General features: G+C 45.5%; 1 protein-coding gene across 2 annotated transcripts; it reads left to right on the top strand.

Moving 5' to 3' along the window:
- Positions 1 to 2,336: 2,336 nt before the first annotated feature.
- Positions 2,337 to 16,916, top strand: LOC135248870 (inward rectifier potassium channel 4-like). Of its 2 annotated transcripts, XM_064323886.1 has the most exons (3): positions 2,337 to 2,823; positions 11,820 to 12,028; positions 12,695 to 16,916. In XM_064323886.1, exons 2-3 carry the CDS (start codon positions 11,991 to 11,993, stop codon positions 14,295 to 14,297), a joined length of 1,641 nt encoding a protein of 546 aa, XP_064179956.1. In that variant the 5' UTR covers positions 2,337 to 2,823; positions 11,820 to 11,990; the 3' UTR covers positions 14,298 to 16,916. The 2 variants fall into 2 exon arrangements, with proteins under 2 accessions (XP_064179956.1, XP_064179955.1); XM_064323885.1 differs by lacking the exon at positions 2,337 to 2,823 and having other exon boundaries at positions 11,700 to 12,028.
- The last annotated feature ends 4,596 nt before the right edge of the window (positions 16,917 to 21,512 follow it).

Here is a 21,512-nt window from a genome sequence, read left to right as displayed (position 1 = left end):
TCTCTCTTTCTGGATCACATTCACTCATGATGTTTGCTGCTGAAGGGGTGTACTGGGCACACACACACTGCGCACTACAGTGACCTGATTAATTTGTCCTCCTCACATTTTTCGTACAGCTCACTCCCATGTCACTGACACACAACAAAGCAAAACAATACACAGTCACTTACACTCACCACAAATACACACACACTCACACACACAGACACATTTTATTAGTGCATACAATTATGTGTTCACAAACACACATTATGAGTGCAAAGGATTCTGTGTTCACAAACTGCGTTATGAGTGCAAAGGATTCTGTGTTCACACACACACATTATCAGTACAAAGGATACTGTGCTCACATACACACACACACAGGCTCAAGGGTGGGAGAGCAAACCTCCCATGATGCCATGCAGTCATTCTGTCTTGCGGTAGCTGCGCTGTGTCTTACTTGTCCTTTCCCCATTTTAGCTCTCATTTATTCTTTCATGTTATGTCCTCTAAACTCTCTCTCTCAATCTTCCTTTTCATGCTGATATTTTTCTTCTGTGACCTTTGGCCTCTGCCTACATTGCTACTTATATTCTAAACAGCACCCCCCCCCCCCTATTCTCTGGCTGTCATCTGGACATATAACACCCACCTCTTCTTTCTGGAAAGAAGGGGTTTAAAAATAAATAGCTTCAGCCGTATAATTTAGAGAAAGAGCGAGAGAGAGAAAGAACATCAAAAGGTTTCCATAGAAACTATAGGATTGACTATATTTTTAATAAAATATCATTCTCTATTGTGGCAAAATTGAAAGTAATCATGTGATGGGAGGCATTATCAGTATTGTTCAGTTTTTTTTCAGTAAATAAACACTGGCTTTATACGTGTAAATCTGACTTTACTTTAAATTTGACTTTACTGGCCAATTCTAATGAATTTAGGAACAGATTTCATGATCAGACATCGCTGCATAGATTTTGAGTTAGAGTGCATTGTCAACTGATGTAACTCTGCCCAATCGACAGAAAAACAGTGAAATAACATTCATTAACCACAGAAGAAGACATTGGTCTGATAGCAATATCTTTATTCTTTGCACTGTAAAGTTTTTTAAGGCTCTGTAGGTTCAAATTAAAAAAGAATTTTAATTAACTGAAAGTATACATAATTATAAACATGATTATGGTTGTTCCTCTGAGGATTTCAAGGGAATAATGGGCTGAAAAATGGGTGGGTTGCATTTTTCTGTATGTTTGGAGGCTAAATTTCTTTGACAGACAGGCAGAGTGCAGTGAGAGAGATAAAGGTTTGGATGCAGGATGAATCTGTGGGTGACGGTATGAGGGGAGACATAGCTGGCGAGGTGGAGGGAGGACTGTATGGCAAACGCGCAGACACAGCCTCAGGAAAAAAAAGATACATTTTATCTTTGAGAAGAATGCGCGAACCCCGCAGACGAAGGGGGGAAAAAAGCCGTTCACCAAGAATGCACACAGAAAATAAAGTTTTTAGAGGTGCACACATATGGCATTTGATACGCATTATGTTTAATGACAGTCATCCCCAATCTGTCACAGTGAAGACAATATTATACCTCCTCAACACACAAACATGTTCACGTGTGAGCCCAGACTCAAACACGCGCACGTGCACGCATGCACACGGACACACACACGCACACATACACACGCGCACACGCATACATACATGTGTACACAGGCTGCCTTATCAAACATCGACATAAAAAAACCTCATTCGGGAAAAAGACAAGGAACATGTCTGTTGCCTGTTTCTGTTGTCTAAAATCATTTCTATTCTGAGTGCTTGGTGGTTAATTTATCACAGAAGAAAACTGTTAATAGTGTAATACTGGCCAGGTTTTCTCAGTGGGAGTTTATCAGCGACTATGTTTGACGTCCTTCAGCACTGGACAGCTCCAAATGCCGGATCGCACTTGGTGCAGTCCTGATCTAAAAGATAGGCTTTCATGGGACAGGATAAACATTAAAATAGGAAAAACAACACGTTTGAGAATGGATTATTAGTGTATTATTAGATTATTAGTGGATAATGGATTATTAGTCATAAAACACACGTGGCAGTGGTTGTGCAGAATGTTGCATGTTTGAATCCAAGTTATACTGCTGATGAACCCACAAGCAAGGCTCTGACCCATAAGGGCCCGGTGAAGCGTCCAGGATATATAAATGAATGATATGTAAAATATGAGCTGCGCAAATCTGCTAAGAAAATAATAAAATAATGTAATATGGAGCCTGCTGCTGGACGAAACACTGGCACAAATAATAGGGAAAAACACCTACACGCGCTCACACACGAATCTACACAAACAGGGACATAATCAAACTGACAAGCTCTCCCTCCCTCTCGCACCCACACACGCGGAGATGGAGATGGACTGGGGGATAGCATGAGCGGCGAGCAAGAGTCGCCGAACAGAGAGGGCGCGCGCAAAAGAGTGGATTATACAGCCAACGGGAAAGAAGGACCGCAAAAGGACGATAGAATAGGGGAGTGGGATCATTGTAAAATAAAATATAACAAAGAAGAAAGAGACAAATTAAAAGGAAATGGTGTGACAACACAGAAAGACGTTTTGGACCTCGCTAAGAGGAACGGAGAGAAGACTAGAAATCGAAACAGCGAGACTTCCGCCAAAGCTGCCGGATTCACAACTGGTCGCGCGCTATGGATACCTACTATTTCGGCAGTTTTTGAGAAAGAATAGTTAATGTAAAAAAAAATAATTTTTTTTTTTAAAGCGAGTTGGCTTTATTCGTTCCCGTAATCAGGGGAACCAGCGTTTTACACTAAAAGGTAAGAGTTTATCTGATAAAGTCCTCTGTCTTCACTTTACCCTCTACCTGTCAGCTTCTTTTGTGAAGTTTTGGAAGTACAATAGAGAAAAATCTCATAAGCGTTTGAGTCAATTGATATCAATTTATTACATGATGTTGTTCGTATAATCTATATTATTTGCTCCCATTTTAACCCACAGTCACTTCTGTCATTTTGCATTCCTAATGCGTTATTTTTATTGTCGCATCATGACATCGACACTATGGAACTACTGAGAAACCCCACACTTTCTCTCTCCAAAGTGTACGCACAGCGAATTGGCATGTTCTGATTGTTAGCGTACACAAGGCACTTCACTGCTTTGTGACGATCTGCATTGATTCGGTTTGATTTTTTTGTGTCAATAAAATGCCAACGTCGTTGCTACTTGCTAGAGTGGCGAGAAAGTAGCCAGAGGGTCTGCAGTAAACCATGACACTGAAATGTTTTCCTTATTTCACGCTTAAGTTATTTTGATTGTTATATCGCACTAAGTTTGGCAACTTGGTTGGTTCAGCGACGACAGTTTATGTGAATTCCAACTTTCTTTCGATTATTTCCTAGAACGAGATCCTAAAATGTCTCTCCGTGGTATTTATTAAAAATGACATACTGCAAAGTACGAATAATAGGGTAAGCTATATATGTCAAAATTGTATTTCCTGTTAACTATTTGTTGAACGTTGTAACATAATAAATGCATTAATGCATTAATAAAAATGTCTGCGATGAAGAAACGGCGCCACAAAATAAGACATCTGCAAGAGTAAATCGATCAGTGTGCAGAATTAATCTTACTTGATCAATGGGAATTACTATATTTCTGAGAATTTAACAACCCATTGAATTGACTTTACTGAGTAAGAGAAGTGTTGAATTGGTATAATTGAGGAACTGAAGGCCAATCGATGAGCACATAGAATTGCACAAATGTTCATACTTACAATGAAAAGGTATAGTATAGACAACAATACGTTACTTTGGCGTAGCCCTTAAAGTCATTGTTTGAGAATGTGAGACTGGAATTATTAAACAAAAATGAGTAGGACTAATAAGGAACAACTGGATTATATTGACAAAAATGCAACATCTACAATATTGTAGAGCATAGTCTTTTAAGATAATCACTTTAAATATTAACTAGCTCATTAAGTATGTGGATTTTAAGAGCTCCCCACAATTCAAACCCCTGGTCCTGGAGTGTCACTGTGTCCAGGGGCGTTGTAGTTGGGGGAAAAGCGGGACTGACTACCCAGGGCCCAAATGGGGGGAGGGTCCTCGAAAAGCCTGGAATGATGCATGGATCAAGAGAGGAAGGGGGCTCACAGAGACTGCTTTTGTACAGGGCCCAGAATTTTGTGCTACACCACTGACTCTGTCTGCTGGCCTTTGTTTATTTTCAGCACTTGAGTACTTAATTTAAATTGGATACTTAAATTATTAATTGGCTTAATGGTCAACACAGCTCCTCCCAAGGCATAATTTGACTACTGATTGAAAGGACCCTACAAATACCTACAAACACTGTGTCTGTCCACTGAGTCTTGAAAGCTGTTACACTTTCCATCAGCAGCTGAAGTTCTGAAGCCGTGTGTACTCAATCAAACTGAAAGTTCAGCCTGGCACAGTTGGTCACGCTGGCCACTGCTGGCCAAAGTTAATTTTAATGTGTGCCTCACCCATCCCTCACCCTTCATTTGCATTTTTCCACGGAAGCCATTTGACTTCTGCATGGAATTAAATTCATCCTGAGGAAGGAAGAATGCATCCCCAAATGAGCTCAGAACTGCAGCGCTAGCACTGCACGGCACAGCTGCACCAGCTCTGAAGGGGTGAAAAAAAAATAGCTGCTCCTAGTCCCTCTGACACAGAATTATCGCCGGCACACGTGGGAAAAGGTTAATTGAACTCGAAAACTATGAAATCCTGGAGCAGAGACCTGCCTCTAGCTCTGTTACTCGAATCACGGTCCTCGAGGGCCGAGAACTGCCGGTCTTTCACCCTCCCTTTACCTGTGAAGACAGTCTGGCCAATCAGCAGCAGTAACTGTTCAGTTAATTACCCAGGAGAAGGAAAACCAGGGCCGGGTTTGGATTCGATTTGAGTATCCATGCTCCTACAGGTTTTGTTTCAGAGTACATCTTGGTTTGTGTTTGTGTTTTTGGTATGAACAATTCACATATTATGTAAAAAAAATAAAAATAAATTTTAAAAAAACAATGCATTGCTTCACCATCTGAATAACTCAACACATACACACTTTTATGTTCAAAATATTTTAATAGTGCAATACTATTTTACATGAATCTCTCTTAAAAGTTCTTCCTTAAATGTCCATTCTGCTCAAACAGTGCTTCAGAACTACATGTGACTGGATTGCTCCACAATCCAGAACATGTAAAAAAATATATATATATTTTAAAAATGACATTACTAGCTCACCCACCTTTCCACACCAATTTTCTACACCACTCAAAGCTGAGAGGTCCAGAGAATCAGCAAATATAGCATCTGACAGCTCTGTGGCTGACAAGTATTTTGCCATCACGATTATATATTTGCTGGAATAATGCAGGTACTTCTGTGGATGCTACTTTTAGGACTGTGCTACTGAGGGTGTTCCCACTGCTGGCTGTGCAAACCCGATCTCAGGTGTGCGCCACAGAACAGAAACAAGCACGCGCGCACGCATCATTGTATACACATACTTGCAGACACGGATGTACATCTTGCTGCCCCTCCTCCCTCCTTCTCTGTTCCTTCAGTTTGAGATTAGACTGAGAGAGCTAAGGCACGTCACTGGACTGAGATGTACCTTTGTATCGCTGATAGAGATTAGGAGATTAGGAGACGATTAATCCATAGTTTCACGTGTCGGAAGTTAAGAATGTCATCGCGTGTCCTGTGCACACATACGTACGCACACGCCCTGAGCTGGCATGGGGGATTACATGTCTTTGAGTGTTGCGTAACAATGGATCATTCTGCGGTCTCTGCATGTGAATGTGTCTATGTGAGTCTGTATGTCTGCGTTTGTCTGTGTGTTTGAGTGACGGTTCTTTCTAGAATGCCAGGTCCATTTGCAAGCATCAGCAAACCTATATTCATATTTTTACCTCCTTCCTGAGCGTAACTCTACAATCATCGATCTGTCAATCACAGTCAATGCGTGTTCCTATAACTTCTCATCCTGCTATGTTGGGGGGGGAAAAAAGCGAATTACCACTTTTCATTACTCAAAGGGGTCATTATAATTTTAAGAACAAGAAAAAGGAAGGGATACATTTTATTTCAAAGTTGAGTGGGAAGACCTGATGAAAGATCAGTGTGGACAGGTTGAAAAATAAGAAACACCAGAGTCTGAATAAAGAACCGTTTACACTACTCATCAAACAATGAAGGACTCAATTTCCTAGAAAATGCACCCAGAAAACAGGAGAGAAGATACCCAAAACTCTTGCATGTGTGATTCAGTATCTCTCCACCCTTGTCAATGAATCAGGCCCGCGTTCTCTGACTCATTCCAAAGAGCCCTTGCACCCCACTCTCCTGTCTCTCCTCTCCCTCTCCATCCCTCTTTTTCCAGTACGCGAAATCATCTCAACCTGAAATATTTCATCAGCCTGTTAAGAACCGAGGTTCCTATGGAAACCGCTAATTACTGCATCCTCATAACTATTTAATTGCCGCAACTTTACCTAAGGAACCACAGCCTCCGCCAAGTAAGGGTGTCAAAAGTGCTGAATGTCAGGGTTAGATTTATTTCTGTCAGGTTTATTTATTTCTTGATGCTTGGTGTTGAATTTGTCTGGTGTATTTTTAAAGGGAAAAAAGAGCATCTTTCCTGCCTACTGTCTCTACTTAGTGCCACAATCGATGCAGGGAACCTTGAATTATCCCTGTTCAGGGAACAAAATAGGTGACAGCAAAGCCTTTTTGCTGATGAAATCTAAAATTACCACAGCAAATCAAATTCATAAATATTCAGAAAAGCTCTTTAAAAAAAGAAAGAAAAAAAACACTTTTTGCATTTTACTACTGAATAAACTTAAGCATGGCAGCTGCCACAGGCCGGGGCTGCTATGACACTGAAGCTCTATTATCTTTATCCAAACATAGTACATGGCAAGCACACCGTGTCAGATGGGCTCACTTATCTTCACCATCACTTATCTCCAGCTTATCTTCACCATCAACTGTCTCTCCCTCCACCCAACTGACCCTCACTCTGCCCAACTGTCCCTCACTCCACCCAACTGACCCTCACTCCGCCCAACTGTCCCTCACTCCACCCAACTGACTCTCACTCCACCCAACTGACCCTCACTCTGCCCAACTGACCCTCACTGCACCCAACTGACCCTCATTCTGCCCAGCTGACCCTCACTCCACCCAACTGACCCTCACTCTGCCCAACTGATCCTCATTGCACCCAACTGTCCCTCACTCTGCCCAACTGTCCCTCACTCCACCCAACTGACCCTCACTGCCAACTCTCCTCCATCCACCCATCGCCTCACCTCACCCAACTGTCCTCCTCCACCCAACTGACTCTCACTCCACCCAACTGTCCCCCACTCCACCCAATTGACCCTCACTCCACCCAACTGTCCCTCACTCCACCCAACTGTCCCTCACTCCGCCCAACTGTCCCTCACTCAACCCAACTGTCCCTCACTCCACCCAACTGACTCTCACTCCACCCAACTGACCCTCACTCCACCCAACTGACCCTCACTTTGCCCAACTGACCCTCACTCCACCCAACTGACCCTCACTCTGCCCCACTGTCCCTCAGTCCACCCAACTGACCTTCACTCCACCCAACTGACCCTCACTCCACCCAAATGACCCTCACTCCGCCCAACTGTCCCTCACTCCACCCAACTGTCCCTCACTCCACCCAACTGACCCTCACTCCACCCAAATGACCCTCACTCCGCCCAACTGTCCCTCACTCCACCCAACTGAACCTCACTCCACCCAACTGTCCCTCACTCTGCCTAACTGACCCTCACTCCACCAAACTGACCCTCACTCTACTCACTCCATCCCTAGATACATGCTGCTGGCAGTTTCGCAGGTGCTCTGATCCAGAGTATTTTTTTTTACCTAGTATCCATTGGTACAGCTGAATACAGTACATCCTGAAAGAGTTCACAGTAAGTACTTTGCTCAAGGATACAACAGCAGCCTACCTGGGAATCAAGCCTGCAACCTTTAGGTTACAAGCCCAGTTCCGTGGCCATAATGCTACACTGCAGTCCTGCATGAACATTGTGGGTGTATAAACTGAAACAGATCAAAGACAAAGAGGTAGTTCAAATAATTTTTGAAGCGCTTCTAATTAATGTTTTATCATTTCTGAGTAATGCAGCCATTCTCAAAAATTTTTGTTACAAAAAAAAATCTACTGTAGTTAGACAGCACAGTTAATTGGTCATCTCAGCGATTAGATTATTCAAACAGTGATGTTTGAAATGATCTTCGAGCGGCTCATGTGACTAAATCGGGGCTTTGTGGCAATTAGCTCTGTCAATAAGACCTTAATGAACGAGGTTCATTAGCAGCATGCCTGTGTCTGACCTTTCCGGTCCTGCTGCATTGTATCGGCGTCTGTTCTCTGCCCGCAGACCCGGCGGCAGCGGGCACACAGAACCAGGGGCTTGCGTTGGCACCTACGCCTGTACAAACACAGCCAGTCATCCAGGAGCGCTGAATGCCAGGTCTGAATGCCATGTTCTTGTTGCAGATTTGCATGTCGTGATGCTTCGTGGGGGGGTTTTTTTTTTTATTTCAATAAGGTAATACAATTTTAAGTTAATTAATCGGATACATTTTACGTACTTTAGTTCTGTGCCGTTTGTTTTTATTTTGTCAATATTCGTTACGTTTGTCCACCGAATGAAAATGGCTTCCTGTTCTTCAGTATTTGTTCAATTTATAGATTTGTGCCATTTTTTGACAGAGCATTCTTTTCTCCTGAAATGTAGCCTGTGTGTGTGTGTGTGTGTGTGTGTGTAAGTGTGAGTGTTTATGTGTATGTGTGCATGTGTGTGTGCATATGTATGTACCCGTGTGTGTGAACATGCATGTAAAAGCATTTGACTAACACATTTTTAAAAAAGGAAATACTTTAACTGCCATTACTAACACTGCTTTAAAGGCAGCATAGACTTAAGTCTTCATCGCGTCTGTGACTAAAGCTTTAATTACCACCTGTGTTCTCAGCAGATACCATGGACTACTGTAGCCACAGCAACCCGCTATCAGCACATACGTTCTTCAGCCCGTATTAACTGATGGACTCCCTCGGGAACAATCTGTGCTTTAAGCACAGCGGCGGCTCACTTCTGTTCCACTCAAAAAACTGCCCCTCAGTGTGCTAAAGTGGGCTCCCCTGAAAGTGCCCGTAGCACCTGTTGCTGGGCTGACTCGGACTTGTTCCCCCCCAGTGCCTCTTCCCCCCTGTCCTCCTTCCCTTGGGTGCCTCTGAGGAGCTGCGTGTGCTTTGATCCCTTGAGGGTTAAACCGCTGAGAGTTCCTGGGTACGATGGGCGAGAGGCTGTTTCCTGTGATTTCCACTCTGGCCTCTGCCAGCCTGCTCCAGTGCTGTACCAGGTCAGCGGGCTGCTGGGACTAAGGGGGGTGTGGTCCTGGCAGGGGGCTGCTGGGACTAAGGGGGGTGTGGTCCTAGCAGGGGGCTGCTGAGCCTGAGGGGGCGTGGTCCTGGCAGGGGGCTGCTGAGCCTGAGGGGGCTTGGTCATGGCAGGGCGTGATCCTGGCAGGGGGCTGCTGGGACTAAGGGGGTGTGGTCCTGGCAGGCGGCTGCTGAGCATGAGGGGCGTGGTCCTGGCAGGGGCTGCTGGCCTGAGGGGGCATGGTCATGGCAGGGGGCGTGGTCCTGGCAGGTGGCTGCTGGGACTAAGGGGGGTGGTCCTGGCTGGGGGCTGCTGAGCCTGAGGGGGCGTGGTCCTGGCAGGGGGCTGCTGAGCCTGGAGGGGGCATGGCATGGTAGGGGGCGTGATCCTGGCAGGTGGCTGCTGGGACGAAGGGGGGTGTGGTCCTGGCTGGGGGCTGCTGAGCCTGGGGGGGCGTGAGCCTGGAAAGAGGGGCGTTGTCCTCGCAGCCGATGGCTGAGCCTGAGGGTATGTGGTCCTGGCAGGGGGCTGCTGACTGAGGCTGCCCGCGCCCAAAGGAAACTCCAGGATCACATGGAGCAGACAGACAGACAGACAGACAGGTAGGCAGGTAGGCAGGAAGGCATACAGAGAGCCAGGCAGGCAGGCAAGCAGACAGACAGACACATAAGCAGACAGACAGACAGACAGACAGTCAAGTAGGCGGGCATACAGACAGACAGACAGACAGACAGGCAGGCAGACAGACTCATGTATGCCAGCATGCTGTGTGTTGAACAACAGTCACCATAGTTAAGCATCTCTCACCTGCAAAAGAAGGCCAAATCAAAATGGGTATGAGTTTATAAATAGCCTGCATGCATGGAAGCCGTCCAGGCAGAACTATATTCAGTGAGGATAACGGAAAAGGAAATGAGATTGTACAGTGGCATGCAGTACCATGTTTTACTGAAGAGTAAAGTCATTTATACCTAGCAGTCCACAGACATATAGGAGTAAAGTGGGACGCGGAGGGGCAACAGTGGAAAACAGGGACCTCCAAAAAAAAGTAGAAATCGTAAGTCATGACGTATTCCAAATCAACTACAGGAATACGTATCACATGAGAGGCACACACTGACAGACACCGGACACACTCAGGCATAGAATTGCCCGAAAAAGAAAAAAAACACACAAACACACATCGGTGTCCCCTAAAATTTGCACGTCGATACCTTCTGGTACTATTCTCCGATGAAAAAAAAAAACAGATTGCGTGTCACACTGTGACTTTGGATCACACGGCACTGCCTACGCAAAAGCGATCGAGACCACGCAGGAAACTGCGTTTCCATCGCTGTCGTCCGTACGCTGCTCCTTCCCCCCTTCCCCCCGGCTCTCACACTGGCCCGGGGAAATGTAATCACACGCCGAGCTGGGATTCAGAGCCGCAACAGTGTTCAATCTGGAATGCGAAAGGAAGGCAAATCCCAACATCTGCCAGCGCCGTATCAGGAACTGATACGCTGTCACGCAAGGGGTCACAAGTCTTTCACTTCGTAATGCGAAATCCTTTGTCCGAAAGTGTGTGTGTGTGTGTGTGTGTGTGCATATGAGGTTTTGTGTGTGTGTGCGTGTGTGTGAGCATGTGTAAGCATGCGTGCGTGTGTGTGTGTGTGTGTGTATATGTCTGCGTGTGTGTGTGCATGTGTAAATACATGTATTTATGTGTGTGTGTGTGTATATGTGTGTGTGCGTAAGACCAAATGTGATATCATCAGCTAGTGACAGTTTGTGACTTAAGCTTGGATTTCTGGAGTGAACATTTGTCTTGCTATAATAAGAATTATAATTGTTTTTTATTTGTTTATTTGTCTGAAAAGATTGAAAATGATTTTCCTAAGAAAGGCATACTGCACCTGTTTCCTTTAATGTATGTACCATGTATACGGTGTTGCTAACCAGAGAACACCAAAATCAGGACCGAAAACAGGAGGGCCATTTCACCATGGGTAAAATGGTGTGTGTTATGTGCCCTGTGTTCCCTTGCCTATAGCCAAATTCAGGGGACGCTTTTGTAATCATTAATGCACATGTGACTCATTTATTCCATCGATGGTGCCGACAGAAACCATTTGATCCCTGGAAGAAACTTGTGCAACTCTTTGCATCAAGTTCATTTCGTTATATCACAAATGTGACAGCTGTGAGAGGCATTCTCACAAAATTCACTCCAATACGATGAATTTAGACAGAATGCCTAATCAATGCTCTCTCTCTCTCTCTCTCTCTCTCTCTCTCTCTCTCTCTCTCTCTCTCTCTCTCTCTCTCTCTCTCTCTCTCTCTCTCTCTCAGAGGTGTTTCTCAGGAGCAGCAGTCCCAGCTCCCTGCTCCCCAGGTCACCATGCCGGTCTCCAATCTTTCAGGGTAGTTCCGCATCCAGAGTCTATCCCAGACCCTGACCGTTTCTCCTCGTCCAATCACACGGCTAGCACCGCCAGTCACCCTCCTCAGACTGACAGCCCTATGATCACTGGTGCCATGGGAACGGTGCGAGTCAACAGGTAGGAAAGTGCTTGGCTTAAACACAATATATTATGGCTGTATGTGGCATCTAACAAGGCCACCATGTGAAGGCATATGTACAGTTACCTCTGGACCCAAATATACTTTGCAACTGTACAGCAACATGGACATGTAGGACTATGTAGGTAGTAACAGTGCTGCAGATATAGTACGTGTGAGAGTGCACACACATATAATACAAGCTGCATCCAAATTGAGAGGGTAGGCTGGAAAAGAGGGGCTGAAGCACTGCAGCTTGACACACTATCTATGCGCTATTACAGCAAAGCAAAGTTGAGTCTCCCTGTAAATACAACAAAGGAAGCAATTTGAAAAGGATGTTTAAATTTTACATTCCCATTTCTCTGCTCCTGCCTTTTCCCTCCCCTGCGTTTTAGTTGTTTTTCCCAATTATTAATTTGTCTGAAACATGCCCACAATGAGGTACTGCGTGTACTTTAATGTACTGAGTGAACCTTATTGTACTTATAGTACTGTGTGATACTTAATGTACTGAGTGAACCTTATTGTACTGTGTGAATCTTATTGTACTGTGTGAACCTTATTGTACTGAGTGAATCTTATTGTACTGTGAAACCTAAATGATGTTATATAAAAGAATGATTGATTTGCCTTCCTTGTGTTATCATTATTCTCACACACAGGTATAGCATTGTAGGAGAGGACGAGGGGCTCAAAATCTCCACCCTGGGCCTGCACAACGGTCACAGCACCCTTTCCCAGCACCAGTACTCCCTAGGCGTGGCAGGGGGAGGAGCCAGCGGAGGAGCAGGGAGCGCAGGAGGAGGAGGAGGCCTGCTAGGAGTGCCGGGGGCGGAGAACGCTTACGGCGGGAGGAAGATCTCCACCACGGGGCCGGGGCGGCTGAGGAGCCGCTTCGTGAAGAAGAACGGGCAGTGCAACGTGGTCTTTGCCAACATGGAGGACAAGCCGCGCCGCTACCTGGCCGACATCTTCACCACCTGCGTGGACATCCGCTGGCGCTACATGCTGCTCATCTTCACCACCGCCTTCCTCTTCTCCTGGCTACTCTTTGGCCTGGTCTTCTGGTGGGTGGCCATGGCCCACGGCGACTTCGACGTCCCCCCGGGGCTGGACTTGTCTTTGGGCGGGAACGGTGCACAGGGGGTGGGAGGCGGCCCGGGACCGAGGGAGCGGGACAAGGAGTGGAAACCCTGCATTCTCCACGTGCACAGTTTCGTGGGAGCCTTTCTGTTCTCCATCGAAACCCAGACCACCATCGGGTACGGCTGGCGGTGCGTCACCGAGGAGTGCCCGGCGGCCGTGCTGACGGTGGTGGTGCAGTCCATCGTGGGCTGCATCATCGACTCCTTCATGATCGGCACCATCATGGCCAAGATGGTGCGGCCCAAGAAGAGGGCCCAGACCCTGCTCTTCTCCCACAACGCCGTCATCGCCCTGCGCGACGGCAAGCTGTGCCTGATGTGGCGCTTGGGCAACCTGCGGAAGAGCCACATCGTGGAGGCCCACGTCCGCGCCCAGCTCATCCGCCCCTACGTCACGGCCGAGGGGGAGTACATCCCCCTCGAGCAGGCCGACATCAACGTGGGCTACGACGAGGGCCTGGACCGCCTCTTCCTCGTGTCCCCCCTGATCATCGTCCACGAGATCGACCAGCAGAGCCCCCTGTACCACATGAGCAAGGCCAACCTGGAGGCGGAGGACTTTGAGATCGTGGTGATCCTGGAAGGGATGGTGGAGGCCACGGCCATGACCACCCAGGCCCGCAGCTCTTACCTGGCCCGGGAGATCATCTGGGGCCACCGCTTCGAGCCCGTGGTCTTCGAGAAGCACGACCGCTACCACGTGGACTACTCCCGCTTCCACAAGACCTACAAGGTGCCCTCGACGCCGCACTGTAGCGCCCGGGCGCTGAGCGAGATGACCGGCCGCTCCTCGTCCTCCTCCTCCCGCTCTGTGTCCCCCGTCAGCCCCACGGCCGCCCGCCACCTCAGGCCCCCGCACTCGCCCAGCGCCTTCTGCTACGAGAACGAGGTGGCCCTGCGCTGCGGGGAGGAGGAAGAGGAGGAGGCCCAGGCGGCCAGGGAGCGGGACAGCGGCGAGGGGGAGGAGAGGACTGTCATGGCGGATTTTCAGGAGAGGTTCCCGGAGCAGTCGGGCGACATGCTGTGCGCCCTGGACATGGAGAACCAAATAGAGTTTGACATGCTGCAGGCTACGATTCCCCTCGACCCACTCAGCTATAGGAGGGAGTCTGAAATCTGACCGAGAGAGAGAGAGACACTGACGCCCCGTCCCATTTCCTGATAAGATCCCGTCTAGATATTTACACAGGGACAGGTGTTCCACTCCCTTTGGATGTCCACAAGCTAACCAAGATCGTATTGACACTTTGTTTCTATCATTCCATCCTTTCTTTCTTTTCCCTCTCTCTGTCTACTTCTCCAGTGCCCATTCCCTCTGTCCTCTCCCCACTTCCCTGGTGAGGTGAAGACCCGGTAGCACCTCCACCTCCTCACTGACTGCCCCGTTTTCCCATCTCAGTCCACGTTGCTGAGCTGAGCAGCTTCTCTCTTCTTATTGGCCAGTCAGGCGTCCCCGAGGAGGTGTGTCAGACTAGTGGTTGTTCCTGTTACGTGTAAATGTCCAATCAAGACCAGCATAACATAACCACCGTTTCCCTACCACTAAAGGGTACCTAGTGCTCACCATTTACCTAAAAACTAGATAGAGTCCAGCACCGTAACAGGCCCGGTCTTGAAAACCCCCAGTGTTTCTGCCGCTACTAAATGACCTGCTGAGCTATTCCACACAGCGACTACACTCTGTGTGAAGAAATACTTACTGATGTTATTTTCATTTTGCCCCCCTCATTCAACCGACAGAACTCAACCTGATGAATCTCTCGTAGTTCACTTGAATTTAAAAGCCTCGGTCAAACCATCCCTAAGTGAATGTCATCTATTAGTCTCTCGCTGTCACTATGAAGGTCAGTGCAGAGAAGGCCATAGTGTGGCTCTCAGTGTAAGACAACGTTAGCTGTGAAGAATGTGAGCAAACCTGAGGTGTCCAGTTCCGGTGGTGGACGGCCGCAGTGTCCTGGGGTGAACAGACAGTTAGGGCAGTTCACGGGGGTGCACACAGCACCGTTCCAAGTCCATGCAGAGGAGTGACGAGCGCTCATTTCCATCCGGTAGCTTTGTGGAGTTCCTGGATAATTGATAATTAAATCGGGAGACTGGGCTGAGACGGACATCTTGCACTGGAGACGAATATCAGTGGGTGGACAACAGAAGGGCACTGTTATTTGCATTGCAGGCTAAACAGTGGGAGGATGCATACAGGCACACGACGCTGGATGTACTTGTTCTATCTTTAGTTGATTTGCAAAAGTGCGTGTTCGTGTGTGTGTGTGTGTGTGTGTCTGTGTGTTGGGGGGGAAATGATTTGTTCATTTACAAAAATAATAACTCTTCGTGAGTTTTTTTTTTTTTCAGCCAGTTTACCCGGGCTTTCGCATACGGCAATTCCAAAGCATGAATCCTGTAAGGGTCATGTGATCTGTTGACTTTTTTTTTTTTTTTTTTTGCTAAAATCATTTTGAACTATGTTCCGTTGCAAGATAGTTGATTACTTTTTCAGTCCTTTCGCCAGTGCTATTTACTAATTTGTACTTATCTGCTTTCTTTTTCATTAATTTTTTTATTGGCTTTGTTTTTCCGTGCACTCCTTGAACACCATCTAAATTTCTGTTTTCGTCTGGGATGATGTAAAATGTCCCAGTTTGGGAGAAGGCACCTCCTCCACCAATCTCCAACCCAAGCATAAGAAATAAATACGACTTCTTATTAAATTGTTATCGTTTACAGATGGACTATTTCTAATTTCTGCTATTGCTGCATGCTCTACATTCTCTATAGATATACTGTATGTATAAAAATGAATGCTCTTCTGTTTCCTTGTTTATACACTGGGTGTACAGCATTTGAGTAAAACTGAATTGACAATGAAAACACTGATACCTCCCTAGCTTTTACAACCTCTGCACAAAGTGTTTAAACAGTAGTTTGGTATGCAAGTAGTTTAGCTGGCTTGTAGAACAGATTTATGGGGATATTCAACAGAATTGCAGTGTAGTACAGTATATTTATTCAGTCATGTTAAACTAGATTAAGTTAGTATCCTTGTCTTAAGTTAACACTGAACTGTTTGTTTGAGGTTGCTGAGGCCTAGGTTGTTTACATTGCATGATTTAGGTAGGAAATATCTTACTTTGGTCTTTTAATTTTATTCTGGACACCATGCACTTTTGATAATTTTTACATTAGCCCTGTTTGCCAGATTTTTTTTCTTCCCCTCAGGCTTTTTTCAGGTTACTGTTGCTTTTCTGAACAAATTACTGAATTCCTTTCTGATTTTATGAATAATTTCTCATCATTTTATATTCCTCATAATTTTCTTTTTACCGGCTCCTCATTCCAATTTTTTTTGCTTTTTTCTGTTCTTTTTCATGAATATCTACCTAAATCTTAAATGGCTCAAGTGGGATTATGCATGTGTATGTGTACTGTGTGCATGCGTGCGTGTATGTGTCCATTTAGAGTAAATTATTTATATCAAATACATGATATAACCCCCCGTTTAAAAAAAGAAACAGTATTAGTTGCAATACAGTATTTGCACAAATCCTGCACAAAGATGAATATTTTATATTTTTATACAATTCTTACATTCATTTTATATTAATGAAAGTTCTCAAAATAACACATTTAAAAACAGCGATTACCATTATCTTCCAAAAAAAATGAAATAGCCTTCATTAGAAAGTCTCAATAGAAATATTGTTTCCCAGAAGCCAATTTCTTACATAAAATGTTTGCTTTTATATTGAATATAAACAAATTAAAGCTGCTGATATTAGTATTCTTATATATACTTATATAGACTCATTAATACATGATCAAATGCAACAAATTGCTCTTTTTGAGGCATATAAAAGATGTAAAAACTCTTACACAAAGGTCTATATTCCAATAAACTCACAAAACAGCAAGAAGTGAAAATGAGTCTCTGTGCATGTGTATTTTTTTGTTATTTATTTTTTGTTATCAATGGTTAAGACTTATCGCCTCAAAAATATTACTGTATATATGGATCCAAACTTTATGGGGAAGTAATACGATGCAGAAATTATTTGTCTTGAAAGACAAAGTATGCATGGAGACTGCTTGGATCATCAAAAATGGACACAGATCCTTGAAGAATGACTTATACAAATAAGCACTTTATTGTCTATATTTTCTGAGGTTAAAAAGTAATAAAAATGATTACATTGAATACATGTGTGGACTATGCTTTCAAGTCTTTGCTTTCTTTTTTTTCCATAACTTTTCCAGTATTTGTGATTTAGTGACTTAAGCTCCAACAATTTCCCCAGCTACTAACATTAATACCACGCCACAACTTATATTACAAGTTAGTATATTGCATTGCTACGGCAGGTGCTACTACTATTGTGACAGCTATAAAAATGTATTATTCAGTTTTCTTCCATTTCTACTCTGGATAACAAGCTGTAATTTATATCGCAACATCTTTTATCAAACTTCTCCATCTGATACACCAAGATTTTCAGATGAATATGATGTATGTGTGTGTGTGTGTGTGTGTTTATTTCAGTTTGTCTGTCTGTCTGTGTTCTGTGTGACTTTTTCATTTTCTGTGTTTCAGGTCAGGTGCGCACAGGAGGTCAAAGGTCAAGAAAGCCCCTGTTGTTGTCCACCTGTTTCGGCCCCGGTCACGCGATACTCTAACTCTGCGTTCTCATTGGCTGGTTAAATTTTAGGAGACGGGAAAGTAAGCTGGAGATGCTCCAGCTCTGTGTGTGTGTGTGTGTGTGGGGGGGGGGGACTCTAACCCCCCATGCACCTGTCTCTTTCACAGTCAACACACACTAACAATGTGCAGTGCATTTACCAACCCACTGACACACCGCCCTTCCACACAGCACTGGGGACCATCATTATGTTTAATTAGCACGTAGCGCCTCACTAAGTCAGAGCTCATGTGGAATGAAAGCCACCAGTGACTCCACCAACCCCCCCGACCCCCCCCCCCCCCGACCCCCCATCGCCCAGGGCCCAGGCCTGAGACCAGCAAACCATCTCTTCTCCCAGAGGATAAATGTGCTGGTGATATCAACTGGCCTAATCTACCAGGCTAATAAATATATTCATCTGTTTACCCTACGGTACTAACAAAAAGTTTGGCATGAAATGTACAGTGAACAAATAGGTGCTGAAAAAAATGTCAATTCCACTTTCTCGTGTAGAGTAATTCAAGGTGAACATGCAGTCATCCCTAAATGGGACACAGTAACACATAAAGAACTGAATAACTAAGAGATTTAAAATCTAATCAATAAATTTCATATTTACTGTTAATTTTAGTAATCCCATGGACATCACACCAAAAGGCATGGGTGGTATTCTGCATATAGAACATTCTGCATATTTTCACCTCATAGCACCCCAGCTTGAAGTTAGCCAGCGGAATGCTTGTGCCACACACACAGCAAAAAATGACTCAAGTAATTTATAGATAATTTATAGATTACTGTGTGAGTGGTAGGATGTGTCTGAAGCAACACACACTTCGGCATGTTATTCTGGATCGGATGGAGCGATGGTGTCAGAGAACGAGAGGGGAGGATGACAGAGAGCTGTGCCAAGCAGACGGGCAGACAGGCAGAGGGAAAGCGGGGGTGTACAGTAAAGGAGGGGAGCAGGCATTGCTGTGCAAGTGTTTGACCACTAGATGGCTCTGAAGGCTGTTCCGGCGTGCAGAACCATCTCCCAGGCAACAACACAGAGAGCAGGTGCCCCCTTGTGGCCGTGAAGTGGCAATGCTGGCAAATAAGATCAGGTTAGGGCAGCTCATCGTTTCTTTATTCATATTACTTCAGTTTTAGTTGTTTTGTACTGGAGTTATTTTCAGCTCCATACCGTTTTTTTTTTTAAATCAGCCAAGAACAAGCTATAAGATACATACAAGTCATATGCCTGAGTTTGGCTGCATGTAAATTATTGGTCTACAATTATTCAATAGTTTGTCAGTCACACAAATATCGCAGCCATACTGTACATTTGGCTATACATTAATTTAAGGGATCAACCCAACAATGAATGAGACATAATTACATATATTGGTCAATGTACGTATGCAAGCATATGCATGAGTTTGAAAGAGGTGTAGAAGACAAACAAGTCCATGAGGCAGTTGGTTGTTTGGCCAGTCCTTGTTACACTCAGTCAATACGGATTTAAGTCATTGAATCCACGTATCAGCTGGAGAGTCAGTAAACATGGGCCTATGTCAGTTGCTGTGCCAGTCTGTGGCAACAGCACCATCACAGTGTGGGTGCTGGTCTGTGAGTGTCTTGGTTGATAAGTCGGTGGGGCAGGCAGTGTAGAAGTGCGCTTTATAGCTCAGGCAAACTTTCAACCAATTGCTGGCATGGGAACGGTATTGAGCCAATCACAGTGTATTAATCAGAACATCCCAGGGGAAATCCTTCTTCCCATTCCTAGACCCCCCCCCCCCCCCACACACACACACACATAATGAAATCACCGAGCCCTCCTCACAGCAATCGAATTAAAGCCTCCCTCTTTGTCTTCTAATGAGTCACTTCCCCTCATTTGTTCCTTATCGCCATCTTTCTCCGCCCAAATCGAAAAACTCCTCCTCTGGAATTCCTATACCGGCGCATTCCGACAACGAAAAAAAAAAAAGGCAGCCGTCTGACCTGGCGACCTTTCCTCAGAAGTGGTGGGCATATCTGGCAAGAAAAAAGAAAAAGTTGGGGGAGTGGGTTGGGGAGTGGTGTCTCATTTTCCAACTCCAACCCCTGGGCTATAGGCTTTATTGGAGAGCGAGTGCATTTAGTGGGGTGGTAAAAAAAGAAGGGGGGGGGGGGGGGTTCCTAGTGACCACTAATGTGGTTTGAGCCTCATAATGACCTATTGTGTATTGTCCAGCCGAGAAACCCATTTTCAACAAAGACCCATTGTGTCTGTCTAACTGCCAAATGCTATCCAAAACAGGAGATGGACACCCCCATCTCTCTATCTCTCTCACTCACTCTCCATCTTACATCTTAATTCCCTTTCTCTTGTACTTCCTGTTTTCTTTTTCTGTTTAACAGGTTTCATTTTTCTTCCCTTGTACGCCTTCGCCTTTCGCATCCCGGGCCCTCTGTTCCCCGTCGTACGTCGCTCTGGATTGGAGGGCCTGCCGAGCGATTGTGCCATAAAGTCACATGACCTTCCCGTGTCAGTCTTTTCCGTTTTTTCCGACTGTCCGTCTGCGATCGAAGCTCCTGAACCTACGTCTGAAGCCCTTCGCTCGTCAAGCCAACGGCCCTGGGCTGGGCCGAAGGAGAGATTCCCGGGGGACTGTTCGCCACGCCTTACTGCGCAAGATGAGTCCACCACAGCTGTCGGCCTTCCCTGCCTTCACTGCGAGCCTGCATGGGGAGAAGGAGATAAGCACGAGTAACGGCAGCCATGTCGTTTTCACGCCTTGATCATCAACCCGGTTTAATATCGAAAAAGGATTCATGTCCACACTTTGCACAACGCGAACAATAGATGCTCTGGCTTTAGCTGGGGAGGGAAAGTGGGGCAGGTGTTTACCGCATTTAACCGGAACGAGTTTAAGGCGCATATAATTTAATTTCTAAAATATCGAAATGACCGTATTTTCAACACGTGCCTGAATCATCTACTCCCATTTAGGCATCTGTGCAAAACCCCTGCAAATTTTGCTTGGTCTTATTTTAAGAATGGTGCATTTTTTCCCTGTCGTTGAAAGTACCGCGTGTACCTGTGTCTGGCAACCTACTTACTTAACATGGAAGTATGACAGCCCTGAGGTTGCTCTCTGGCTGTTTCCCAGCAACCAAAAATGCCTCTGCATGTAGAATGGAGGGGGAGATGGCTACACACAATCTGTTCCAGTAAGGACACCTCTGGTGAAGTTTCTGAGCTGACTGTCTCCCTATCTATAAGCTATACATGTAGTCACCTATAATAGTGATCTATATACATGCATAAGACCTGGCCATTCATTTTTGCCCCCTGTAGAAGACAGTTTAAGGCAGAAGAACCAGTTTAAGGCAGAAGAACAGCATACAGAAAAGGGAAGGGCGTCAGCATGGCTGACATTTTACAGTCACCGTAAATCATCTCCTCTTCTAACGCACCAAATGAAGATGAATTAGTAACGGGACCATGCATGGTCATGGATTGGTCAGAGCCACAATGTGACCAAGTGGGGCTGGATCCCCTTGGGGACACAGGGCTAGGCTAATCATTAAATCAAGCCTTCAAAAGGAAACCCTGAATTCTGACTGACCACTTTACTGCCCCTTGCTGAGCAGAAATGTAAGTGGCCCGTCCGACCGTATCTGTCTTCATT

Source organism: Anguilla rostrata, chromosome 2, assembly GCF_018555375.3.
Source record: "Anguilla rostrata isolate EN2019 chromosome 2, ASM1855537v3, whole genome shotgun sequence".
Classification (NCBI taxonomy): domain Eukaryota; kingdom Metazoa; phylum Chordata; class Actinopteri; order Anguilliformes; family Anguillidae; genus Anguilla; species Anguilla rostrata.
Note: the sequence above shows the minus strand (reverse complement) of the source record. Positions and strands in the feature narration are given on the sequence as shown.